General features: G+C 58.5%; 1 protein-coding gene across 3 annotated transcripts in view; it reads left to right on the forward strand.

The window, feature by feature from the left end:
- Window positions 1–10,227, forward strand: part of PACS1 (phosphofurin acidic cluster sorting protein 1) — a 142,477-nt gene extending 132,250 nt beyond the window's left edge. Inside the window, exons 20-25 of one of the 3 annotated variants that reach the window (XR_004351001.1) lie at window positions 815–857; window positions 1,109–1,244; window positions 3,446–3,672; window positions 4,872–4,991; window positions 5,187–7,188; window positions 9,867–10,227. Coding sequence is in view for 1 of the 3 variants with exons in the window: in XM_032639376.1 (XP_032495267.1) it covers window positions 815–857; window positions 1,109–1,244; window positions 3,446–3,672; window positions 4,872–4,991; window positions 5,187–5,302 (642 nt within the window). In the remaining 2 variants the exon portion in view is untranslated. Of the gene's footprint in view, window positions 1–814; window positions 858–1,108; window positions 1,245–3,445; window positions 3,673–4,871; window positions 4,992–5,186; window positions 8,751–9,866 lie in introns of those variants that run through there. The other 2 variants (XR_004351002.1, XM_032639376.1) reach the window with 2 other exon arrangements.
- Window positions 10,228–12,190: the final 1,963 nt, after the last annotated feature.

Consider the following 12,190-nt stretch of genomic DNA (forward strand, 5'->3'; position numbering starts at 1 on the left):
AATCAGGATGTGTAGAGGATCGGGAACAAATTTCAGTGAAGGGCAGCATTGTGCTCTGATCCGTGTGACCCCTGCTCCCTGCCGTCCCCGGGGCCCAGCTTCCATGACCTCCCCGCCCTGCTGTGCCTCTGCCGGGTGCTGGGATTCACCTGTCACCTCAGGCCCCAGCCCTGACCTTCATGGTCTGTCTCTAGCTGTGCCCTTTGCTGGCCACTGGAGGGCCCCTTTCTGTCCTTCCCAGAATTCTCTCAGAGAAATCTAAAATTCTCTGGGGAGCTGAAATGGACACCACTGCCTTGCGGGGAGGGAGCGGCGGTACTGGGGACCCCCTCCTCATCGGTGTTCCTCCAGATTCCAGGAAGTCTGGAAAGGAGGGGCCTGCTCCCAGCATGTCAGCGTGTTCCAGCTGTTCGCTGGGCCTGGTGCAGCACACGCGCCCCCCCAAGCCCCAGCCGCACCCCGCTCCTGTCTGCCGAGGCTTTCTCCCGGTCCTCCCCTCTCTCTGACATGAGACGACGGCCTCCTGCCCAAGTGGTCTTAGAAGAAATGAAATCAGGATACGAAAGTGCTTCCCACCCTCCAGGTGGCCTTGCCTGCATCCCCAGAGAAGAGCTGCAGGTCTCCTGTGCCCCTGACTTATTGTTTGCAACTGGGTTTTTTCACATATCTTTAACTATCCGGTCTGCTCGGGATCGGCAAAGAGTTTTAAAGCCTGCGATCCAACAGTGTGCAGTGGCGGCCGCTGTTTCCAGCTGATCAGAGCACATCCAGCTTTGGTAGGAGGATCTAATGCGGCATCTCTTCTCCCTCCCAGGTGGTGAAGGTGGGTCTGGTCGAAGACTCTCCTTCCACTACAGGTGAGCCTGGGGCCCCTTGGCCTCTACAGGGTGAGGGTGGTGCCTTGCCATCTCCTTCCTATTCAAACAGGCCAGAGGGCGAAGACTCAGGGGGTCCCAGGCCAAGGCAGAGCTCGAACCTCGGAGCGAGGCAGTGGCCAGGGCGGAGTGGGGAGCAGGCTGCAGCCGAGACGGGGGCGCCTCGACTCCCTGGCACCAGAGAGTCGGGACGGCTTCCCCTGCCCAACTGTGTCTGTCTGTCCCGCTGGCAGGCGATGGTGATGACTCACCCGTGGTCAGCCTTACTGTGCCCTCCACGTCGCCGCCCTCCAGCTCAGGCCTGAGCCGAGACGCCATGGCCACCCCTCCTTCCTCCCCGTCCATGAGCAGCGCCCTGGCCGTCGTGGGGTAAGCCTGTCGCCGGTTCCTGTCTTTCCTGCCACGTCCCTCCATCGGGGCAGCAGCCCGACTGATTTCCCTGCTGCCACAGCGTGTAGGACAGTGACACTGAGCTTGGAAGGTGGCGGGGGGAGGGAACGAGAGCAGTGGAGCTAGGTCGCTGGCCAAGCAGGTCATCACACAGCTCTGCAAATGCAGGCTCCCGTCTGTCCTGTCTGCCTCACAGGTATAAGGTCGAGAGAGACAAAAGGCAGAGAGGCCCTTGGTAGCCTGTGAAGTGCTGTGCATGTGTCTCGTTGTAGGACTGCCCAGTGTGGTAGCGGGAGTGTGGGCGTGGGCGTCACACACACCCGGATTTGAGTCACGGTTTGTGTTACGTCCACTGTGTTAGCTTGTGTTAAAGAACAGATCACTCAGTGACACCTGTTAAAGCAAGAGAGACTTTCTCCACCTTGGGAACAGTCGCCACAGGTGCCGGGACCACCTCGATGGGATTTTGCAGTGAGAGAGGGATGGGACTTGACTCAAACCCTTGAGCAGCTGGGTTTACAGTCCAGGAGCAGCGTGGGGGCAGCGGATGGAAAATCACCAGGAGGAACGTCGGGAGTGAGGAGGGGTGTGATTCCGGCTAAACGGACCTGACAGGAGCCTTGCTGGCGACACTCCTGAGGGAAGGTGGAGGGTGCGGAGCCTGATCAGAGATCCAGGGTGACCAGAAATGCGGGCCGGGGGCTTCTTGCAAGAACTGGATTTTCCAAGGAAGTGCACAGGTGGGCCCGGGAAGAGGTGCAGGAGCCCGACTAAAGTTTGGTCAAGCAAAGAATCTTTGTCGCTTGGGCAAGTTACTAAGCCTCATTGCACTCCGTGAAAGTAAAGGTGAAATAGCCACACCGGTCTTGCTGTGAGGCGGAAGTAAGAGCGTGCATTAGTGCCTGGCCCGTGGGGGTGCGGCCTCCTTCCAGGCACTCAGTCTGTCCATCACTGAAAGTCTGCCGCGGCCAATGACACGGGCAGGACCCTGTTCCAGAGCCCAGGCTCCTGGGCCCCAGCAGTACCAAAGCCACAGAGAGAGTGCTGTGAACAGTTAGGGAGGGGTGGCTATGAGGGGGACGGGAATTTCTTTAGGATATCAAATATCCAAAGTTTAGACCAGGCGGGCAGGGAGGCCTCCGGGAGCTGAGCAGAGCCGGGGTGGGCGGGAGGGCAGTCCCACAGCGGGGCTCAGGGAACAGCCTTCGAGGTGGGAAAGGGCTGAAAGGAGCCCCTGCTCCTTCTTCCTCCCCGTTCCCTTTCTTCTACCCTCACCTTCCTGGTCTTCTGGTGATGGTCCCCATGGAGCAGAGAGGGTAGGCCCTGGCCAGTGGCTTTTCCAGAACCCCCAGTGACAGAATACGAAGTGTCCTCAGGGCGGAGCCCAGACCCCAGCCCTCACCCTCCCTTGCCCTGTCTTCCCCCTTCGCTTCCCATCGAGGGTCTGCCGCTGACTTGCCGAAGTGCATGAAAAGGAGGAAATCCCACCGCAGGTCGCATCGTGACCCCACGGTCCAGGCTTCCTGGGTGCCTGGGGGCCAGCCTTACCCCGACCTCCTTTCCCATCCAGTTTAAGCTGGTTTTTTAATGGAACCACTGAATCCAGGCAGAAAGAAAAGCGTCAGATGACTTTTGTAGCCTGTACCTATTGTGTCTGGCGCCTCCTTTCAAGAAAACATCAGCTCTTTTTCCCCTTCGAGCTAAAATTATCCCTGAGCTAGAAGTACCATAAACGGGAGAAAGCCACAGGTCGGCATCCGTCAGCTCTCCCGGGGCTGCTCCGGAGCCGCCATGGTGCTCCCGCCTCTGCCCCACTTAATCTCTCTCACGCTTGGCGGGGTTCTGCCCCGGCTCTGCTCGTGGGGGTGTGCGTGTGTCTGTGTCCTGTGTATGTGTGCACGTGTGTGCACGCACACTCTCTCCCTTCGTTCCTCGTTCCCGTGTGACTTTTTATTCGGTTCCCTCGTGCGGACTCGGGTCTTCGCCCTCTCGTGGCTGTGTCCTCGGATCAGCCTGATTCTCCACTCCCACACCAGCCAGTGCTGTGAGGCTGGAGGGAACCCGGAGCCACTTAGCGGGCACCTCCCCCGGCCCCTCCCAGAGCCTGGCGGGGCCCTCTCCACCCCGTCTGCCCTGTGGTCGGGAACTGAGCCTGCTCTCTGGCGTCGCCCCTTTTCCAGGAGCCCCAGCAGCCCGTATGGGGACGTGATTGGCCTCCAGGTGGACTACTGGCTGGGCCACCCTGGGGAGCGGAGGAGGGAAGGTGACAAGAGGGACGCCAGCTCCAAGAACACCCTCAAGAGCGTCTTCCGCTCAGTGCAGGTTTCCCGCCTGCCCCACGGTGGGGAGGCCCAGCTTTCCGGCACCATGGCAATGACTGTGGTCACCAAAGAGAAGAACAAGAAAGGTAAGTGACATGTGAGGCCACAGGCCATCAGGGCCACCAGGCCTCCCCATCTGTCTCGGGGGCTGGGACAGGACGTGCTTCTGGGAGACTGTGGACGAGGACAAAGGCAGCACACGTTATCAGGTGATCCAGGCTGGGGTCCCGCGGGGGTCCCGCCTCACCTTGTGGGACGAGGCCGTTCCTTCTGTCACAGAGGAGACCGCGCTCCCCAGGGGGTCACTGGTCCCTGCCTGCAGAGCATCGGCACCTGAGGGGCTGAGGCAGTTTGCGCTGCTGTAAAGAAGGGAGGCTTTCTGGCCACCGCCCTCCGGGATGGACGGTGTGACAGGGGAGGACATGTCCCCCCGCCGCAGCCCCACGGAGCGGAGCACTTGCACCCAACCCTGGAGGCCACCCAAGCCTTTGTGAGCAAAGGGCATGGCTGTTGTTAAGAATCCAGGAGAACGGAGCCCAGCCCAGAGCAGAGGGTGGCTTCTGCACCAGCAGTGGCGGGGGATCGGGTCCCGTGCACTGGGAAAGTGAGGCAAGGACCGCCACGACCAGGCCACCGTGGGGACGTCACTCGCTGCTGTCGGTCCCGGTCGGGAAGCCACACAGCTGGCTCTGTGCCTGCAGAAGCCGGCAGGGTGATTCTGGGGCGCTCGGCAGCCTCCCAGCCTTCAGGAAGGGGCTTCCTTCACTGCCGGGCCCCGCCTTCCTCTGGGCGCATCCAAAGCAGCTGGGCCTTTCCGTTCATGCCTCTCTGGAAGAGCTCCCCCGGAGGGCGGCCAGGGCCGTGCCGGACCCGCAGCCAGGAGCCGTCGGGGCACCCAGAGACCTGCCTAGGGCGTCCCGGGGCGGGGCGGAGCTCACGCAAACCCTGCCGCAGGGCCTCCCCGCGCAGGCGCATGAGCTGGTGGGAAGGAGGCACCCGACAGGGCAGCAGAGCCCCTGTCCCACAGGCTGCCGGAACGTTCGAGCTGGAAGGGACTCGGAGACCATCTGGCCCTGGGTCCTCGTTATTCAGTGAATATATCGAGGCCCAGGGAGAGCAGGAGCTCGCAGACCCTGATACGTAGCCCGGAGCCAGGGAGCAGGGGAGGAAGAGTCGGCTGTCTGCCGTTCACCTCCCTTCCCTTGGGGGGAGAGGGCAGTGGACGGGGGAGAGTGGTGGCCGCTTTTCAGGGGCTGTGACAAGGCGGTTCCTGCTTGCTTTCCAGTTCCCACCATCTTCCTGAGCAAGAAGCCTCGAGAAAAGGAGGTGGATTCTAAGAGCCAGGTCATCGAAGGCATCAGCCGTCTCATCTGCTCTGCCAAGCAGCAGCAGACCATGCTGAGAGGTGTGGGCAGGGGAGGGGGGGAGAGGGCAGACCATGCTGAGAGGTGTGGGCAGGGAGGGGGGAGGGGGCAGACCATGCTGAGAGGTGTAGGCGGGGAGGGGGGAGGGGACAGGGGGGCCGCAGCCCTCCCCAGCGGCCCTGGGAAGACGGCCTTAGCAGCCCCGGTCACCCCCTCGCCTCCCCTGTCACCCTCAGTGTCTATCGATGGAGTCGAGTGGAGTGACATCAAGTTCTTCCAGCTGGCAGCCCAGTGGCCCACCCACGTCAAGCACTTTCCAGTGGGACTGTTCAGTGGCAGCAAGGCCACCTGAGGGCACCGTCTCCTGGCTACTCTCCCTCCTGGCACTGCCACCAGCCTCACCGCCTGCAGGCAGGGGGAGGCCAGCAGGCCCAGGCCCAGCGTCCCCTTTCCTGGCCCCGGGGCCTCCATCTCCCTGGCCCGGTCCTGAAGGCCACTGCCACCGGGGACGCTGTTCCCCACCCCCACCCCCCGCCATGCTGGGTCCCATCCGTGGGCAGCCCCCGCCCTCCCTCTCTCCTTTTCCTCCTCTCCCTCCGTTCCAGGCCCAAGGCATGTTGATTTTGCCTCTTGGCGGCCAACCCTGGTCCCTGGAACTGAGTCCTCCGGGCCTTCCTTCGCCTGACTTCCAACCTCTTTCTTCTCCACGTGGCAGCAGTTCCCTTCCCGGAAACAAGAAACCCAGGGTCCTGACCCACAGCAGGGGCTCCAGCCTCCCCCATCTCCCCCAAGATCTCGTTTTCTAAAGCTCAGCTGCCAGATGCCACTCAGCCGGCCCCCCTCTAGTGGGGCCCAGAGCCAAGGCCACTTCCCACTACTGTGGGCTGACGGGGCACGAACCCTCCCGCCCACTCATCCCAGGACAGCATTTCTGAGGCCACGCGTGGGTTTCTGGGGTGGAGAGGGCTCCGTGGTCTCGCCCGTGCAAGGGTTCACCGTGCCCAGGTCCCCTGTAGGTGCCGCGCGTGTCCCTGAGCGGTTCTTTGGTTGTCTGCCCAGCCAGTCTCTCGGTGGTTCTGTGTGACTCACCTGGGCGCTGGTCCCTGTCCTTGGGTCTCCCCCTGTTGATGGCTCTCCTCCCCCACACCCCGCAGCACACCTCCGCCTCTGCCTGCAACTCTGCACCCGGAGAGATGAGAGGCAGCCCCATCCAACGTGTCGTCTGTGGCCCCAGTCCCTGCGGCTCCCTGCTCCCCGTGTCCATCCGTTTCCTTTCGCCGGTCTGTCCTCCCCTCCTCACCTGGACCCCTGGCCTGGACAGGCCCCGTCCTCCTAGCCAAGCCTCCCTCTCTCCACGGCCTCGGGGGGCCTGAGCCCCTCAGCCCGCACCATCGGCCTTGGCCTTCTCGGGGAGACGCGGAGCGCGTGGGTGGAGCTCCAGCTGCAGCCCTCCCAGCCCGTCAGCGCCTCCGGAGCTTTGCCGTGGCCCTCTCACCCCTTCTAGAAGTTTTTGCACAGAACTTCATTTTGAAAAGCGTTTTTCTCATTCTCCATACCTCCCCCAGACTCCTCCAGCCCTTCCCCCGGCTCAGCCCTGCTGTCCAGAGCGTCCCTGGGGCTGTGCTGCTCACTCAGCCGGAGGGCGGGGCGGGGTGGGAGGGACTAAGAGGATGTTGGATTTTTCATTCAATAAACTGGTGATTTCTTACCAACGAGCAAGCCTTAGGCTTCTGCACCTCTCATTGTGACACAAGATCTGTCCAGCCTCGTCCCCACTTCACGCCGCGGCCACTTCACTCAAAATCAACTGGGGGGACTTCCCTGGATGTCCAGTGGTTAGGACTCCGCACTCCCACGGGGGGGCCCCAGGTTCGATCCCTGGTCAGGGAACTGGGCAAGCCGCGCGGTGCAGCCAAAAAGGAAAAAAAATCAACTGGGAACTGGCTGGAAAGAAGCAGTTTCCTGTTTGCTTGATGATAGAAACAGAGGCATGAAGGTGTGTTGCCCAGTATGAGGCAAGCCGAGGTCAGGAACAGACATCACACCATTCCCACTCTGAAACCCCATTTTTCTCTGGCACCTGCCGTTCCCAGATCCCACCTCCCAAGGCAATGACACATCGTCGGCAGCTTCCACTCTTCCGACTGGAGATTAGAACTCGGCTTCTCTCCTGCTGCTAGGCTGACGTCCTGCCACGGTTTCCGAAAGTTGGTGAAGTCTGAGGCCCAGGTGGACGGGGTGAGCTGGGGTCCACCATCAGGCTCGCCTTCCTGTCCGCCCTTAACCTGAGAGGTGACGGTCAGAGCTCCTGCTTCCTGGAAGCCTGGCTCTTCACGCGCTCCCGGGACAGAGGCCTGCACGCCAGTGCCCAGAAGTGGGAGCTTGCGTGTCCCCCCCCACCCCGCCGCCCCCGCCACCGCCTGCAGGACACAGCCCCAGAGGAGCGGACGGCCAGGTGGGGCAGGCTGTCCCTGGCTCCCCAAGTCCTGCGGCCAGGTCACCTAACAGAGGGAGGCTCTGGGACCCAGCAGTGCGGCCACCCAGGCTCTCTGGGCCTGGAAAATGGAAACAGTGCCCGTCTTCCAAGGGTCAGAGTCTAGTCAGGTACCGGAAGTTGTCCCAGAAACGCAGTCTGCGCTCGTTACTTCCCGGATGAGGGGTACAAGCCGGCCAGTGAGAGGAAATGCCAGGAGAGAGCGAAGCTGAGGTGGGCTAGACGGGGTACAGAGCCAAGGTGCCCACGGAGGCTCCGGCAGGGCAGGGGCCTGGGGACCTGGGCGCTGGTGGGGGGCCCGAGAGGGACGGGTGTGGGACAGGTGGACTCAGGTCCCAGCTCAGAACCGAGAGGGGAAGCAGACGACGGAGAGACGAGCGTGAGGAGACGGCGTGAACTCCCTGCCGACCTGACTCCAGCCTCGGCCTCCTGCCCACGGAGACCAGCACCCTCCCCCGCCCCTGCCCTGGCCCAGGGTCCCTCCCACCTTCTCCAGGGCTTCCTCCTGCTGCGCCCCCTCTCCTGCATCATCGGTTCCCCCACTCCACCAGGTGGTTCACGTCCACGTGCAGACACGAAGTAATAGCTCCCTGGTTCTAAATCCCCTCTGGCTGCCACACCACGTCTCTGCTCCCCTTACAGCGAAAGTCTTCAAAAGGGGGTGTTGCAATGTAAACAGAAGTGAGAGTTTTCTTTCTTCTGAGAGCAGGGAAAACAAAGGGAACAGCGAACAGGCTAGAGAAGAAACAAAACCTGACCTGAAAGAGTTAAACTCCTTGGTTTACTTTAACTGTCACTAATTGGTAGTTAACTAGATTTGTACTTTATAAAGCTAACCTCACTCCCTGACACTACGTAATTTACATTCGGCACCTATCACCCCTAACTCTTATGTGACTTACATCCCATGCCTCTCACTCCCTAACCTTATTACCACCCTGGCACTCACATTCTGTACGCCCCTGGTAACAACTCACCCCCTATAGTTGCCGCATTTCAGAAACAGGATCACCGGCTGATAAACCAGAGGCAAACGGATGCAGTTACCAGACTGCCAGACCCCAGTTAGCAGGCGGCCTGATGCCATCTATGACTGCTTTGAAATAATGCAAAGGAAAAAAAGAATGCAAGACCTTCACTACTTTGATCCTTATACCCCGGACTGCAAGCCCCACATATAAAATCTTCCCTGATTCCCAAGGAGGGAGGGCAAAATTCTTGAGGCACTAGCCTGCTGTGTCTTCCCTTCTGCCTGGCAGAAAATAAAGCCATCTTTCTCTTCCTCCAAAATCCCTGTCTCCGTACTTCTGTTCGGCCTTGGTGCACAGGGAAGCCGATATTTCGGCAACAGGGGCTGTTCGGGTTCCCTGTCTCCGGTCCTCCCACTCCTCGGGCTTGTTCCTCACTTCCCCATCAGGAGTTAGGAGTTCCTTTGCCAAGGTCACTGATGACGTGGGCTGCCAGGTCCAAGGCTCAGTTTTCTTGTCTGACTAGGAGCATCTGATGCACATGATCACTCCTCGCTCTGCCTGTAGACGGCGCTCTGCTCTCCCCGCCCCCGCCCCCGGCCCCCACCCCTCCCCGCCTCTTCTCTGGCTGCTCTTTCTGGGCCTCCCTTGTGTCCTCCTCATCTTCCCGACCTCTGGCCTCCCCTCTCCCCTCACCCAGCCCCAGGGTGGGAGACACTCCCTGTGTTCAGACTTCCTGACTCTGTAGTTGCTGAGGCCGGAATCTTTAAAATCGTCCTCGACTCCTCTCTCTTACACCCAGCATCCAGTCCCCCCGGCAAATCCTATAGGCCTTCCCTTGAAGACAGACCCAGAGCCCTGCAGCTCCTGGCCTCTTTCACTTGCTGCTCTCCTCTCTTGTCTGGATGTCATAATAGCTTCCTAATTACCTCTGCTTCCATCTACTCTTCCCGTAGCCTATTCTCCAAACAATGGCCAGAGAAAGCCTTTTAAAATGTTAATTAGATCGTGTTAAATTACTGATCCAAACTGTCCAATGGCTTCCCACCCCACTAGGAATATAATCCAAAGACCTCCTCACAACCTCCAGGGCCTACCTGATCTGACCTGCCTGGGGCTGCTTATCTGATCTCCTCTCACTCTACCCCTCACCCACTGGCCTCCTCTGCATTCCTCAGACACACAGTGCACATACTGCCTCAGGGCCTTTGCACGAGCCACCCCCCCCCCCATCCATATGACTTGCTCCCTCACTCTGGTCTCGGCTTAAATGCCACCTCAGAGAGGCCTACCCTGTTCAGCCTCTCTAGAATAGCACCTCCCTTTTCTCTCACCCTTTTGTTTTTCTTATTAGCACTTCTCACTCCTTGGCATTTAATTACTTGTCTCTCCCCACCAGAATGTAAGCTCCAAGAAAACAGGAACTTTATATATTTTTTCTTTTCTATCCTTAGCACCCAGGATACCGCCTGGCTCATCATAGGTGAACAAATACATATTTGCTGACAGAATGAATGAAAAGCCTTTGCGCTGCTGGAACTGTTGGGACTCCTCATCCACAGTTGCTACTCAGACCCTTCAAGGCCTCAGCCCCAACGGACACCTGAGTTTTCTCGTAGGTGTGGAGCAGCAACATAGACTCTTACTCTGAGCAAAGAGGAGGTAGAGGGTTGTTCGGGAATGGTTTCCAGGATTCCAAAGGCGAGGCAGCTCTGGTGGAAGATGCGCCCCAAGACGAGTCGCCAGGGGCCAGGCCAGAGCACAGCCGCCCACGGGGCCGCCAGAACAGAAATGTTCTTTAAAGGCAAAGGGGTGGCATTTTGGTGCAGAAGGTAGAGGAGCCACTATCTGATCTGCACACCAACTCCAGACTGGTTTTATTTTTTAAATAAATTCATCTATCTATTTGTTTATTTGTTTATTTATTTTTGGCTGTGTTAGGTCTTCGTTGCTGCGCGTGGGCTTTCTCTAGTTGCTGCGAGCGGGGGCTACTCTTCGTTGAGGTGCACGGGCTTCTCATTGCGGTGGCTTGTCTTATTGCGGAGCACAGGCTCTAGAGCGCGGGCTTCAGTACTTGTGGCACGTGGGCTCAGTAGCTGTGGCTCATGGGCTCTAGAGCACGGGCTTCAGTAGTTGTGGTGCACACGGGCTTAGTTGCTCCGTGGCATGTGGGATCTTCCCAGACCAGGGCTGGAACCCGCGTCCCCTGCATTGGCAGGCGGATACTTAACCACTGCGCTGCCAGGGAAGCCCCCAGGTTTTATTTTTTATTTAAATAAACTCTTGGAGAACTCCCAGGAGGTCCAGTGGTTAGGACTCCGCGGTTTCACTGCTGAGGGCCTGGGTTCAATCCCTGGTCGGGGAACTAGGATCCCACGAGCCGCCTGGCGTGGCCCATATAAATAGATACATAAATAAACTTTTTATTTTAGAATAGTTTTAGACTTACAGAAAAGTTGCAAAGATAGAACCAAGAGTTGCTGTGTACCCCTCACCCAGTTTTCTCTATTGTGTATGTGTTCCATTGGCATGTACATCTATCATAACTAATGATGATGATTAACTAGAGTCCACATTTGACTCAGATTCCTTAGTTTTTCCCTAATGTCTTTTCTCAATTCCAGAATCCCATCCAGGATGCCACACTACGTCTAGTACTTGGGGCTATGACATTCTCTCAGACTTTCCCTATTTGGGGTGACCTTGACAGTTTGGAGGAGTCCTGGTCAGGCATTTTGTAGGATGCCCCTCGACTGGGATTTTTCAGCATGCCATACCAAGGGTACATGCCATCGGCGCGATATCCCCGATGATGTTAACCTTGATCATTTGACTAGTCAGGTGTCACCCTCTTTTCAAACTGTGCTCTTCAGAAGGAAGTTACCAAGCACAGCCCACACTTAGGGAGTGAGGAGTTTTCCCTTCACTACTTGGAATTCTGTACCGCAGATTTCAGATCAATGTGTTCAGCTACTGTACTTTCATCACCCACTGCTGTGTCCAAGGACTAAGGGCAGAAATCGCCCTGTCACGGTCACTACGGACATTTTCTTTTAGCTGGGCTGCTGCTGAGTGCTTCCCGTGGTTTACTTCACTGAATTCTTAGAGCAGCCCTAGGAAATTGATTCAGCTGACATTTCCTTTTTTATTTTTTTTTGCGGTACGCAGGCCTCTCACTGCTGTGGCCTTTCCCGCTGCGGAGCACAGGTTCCGGACACACAGGCTCAGCGGCCATGGCTCACGGGCCCAGCCGCTCCGCGGCACGTGGGGTCCTCCTGGACCGGGAAACGAACCCGCGTCCCCTGCATCGGCAGGCGGACTCCCAACCACTGCGCCACCAGGGAAGCCCCGATATTTCCTTTTTACCAAGGAGGATGCCAAAGGTCAGAGAGCCTCGCCTCCCAATTCTCAACTCTCATTTCTAACCATTTACTTGACTTGAATACACCCAGCCATCTCGAACCTCATATGGCCAATACAGAACTCTCCATGTCCGTCGCTCCTCCCCAGTCTTAGTAAGTAGCACCAGCATCCCTCCTATTACTCAAGCCAGCAACAAATGAGCCAGCCTCTGTCATCTTGGCAACTCCTGTCCATTCTGCCTCGCAAGCGCCTCACTCCCTTGCTAGAGGCCTTCCGTGAGTGGCTTCCTAATGCCTTTGAATACAGCTGCCCAACACCAGGGTCCTTCAGCCAGCACGGTCTCCCCACCCCACCTCTCTAATTTCACTTTGAGTAGCTTCGCCCCCCCCCCCCACCCTCCCCAGTGCTCACCACC

Source organism: Phocoena sinus, chromosome 8 (genome assembly GCF_008692025.1).
Source record: "Phocoena sinus isolate mPhoSin1 chromosome 8, mPhoSin1.pri, whole genome shotgun sequence".
NCBI lineage: Eukaryota > Metazoa > Chordata > Mammalia > Artiodactyla > Phocoenidae > Phocoena > Phocoena sinus.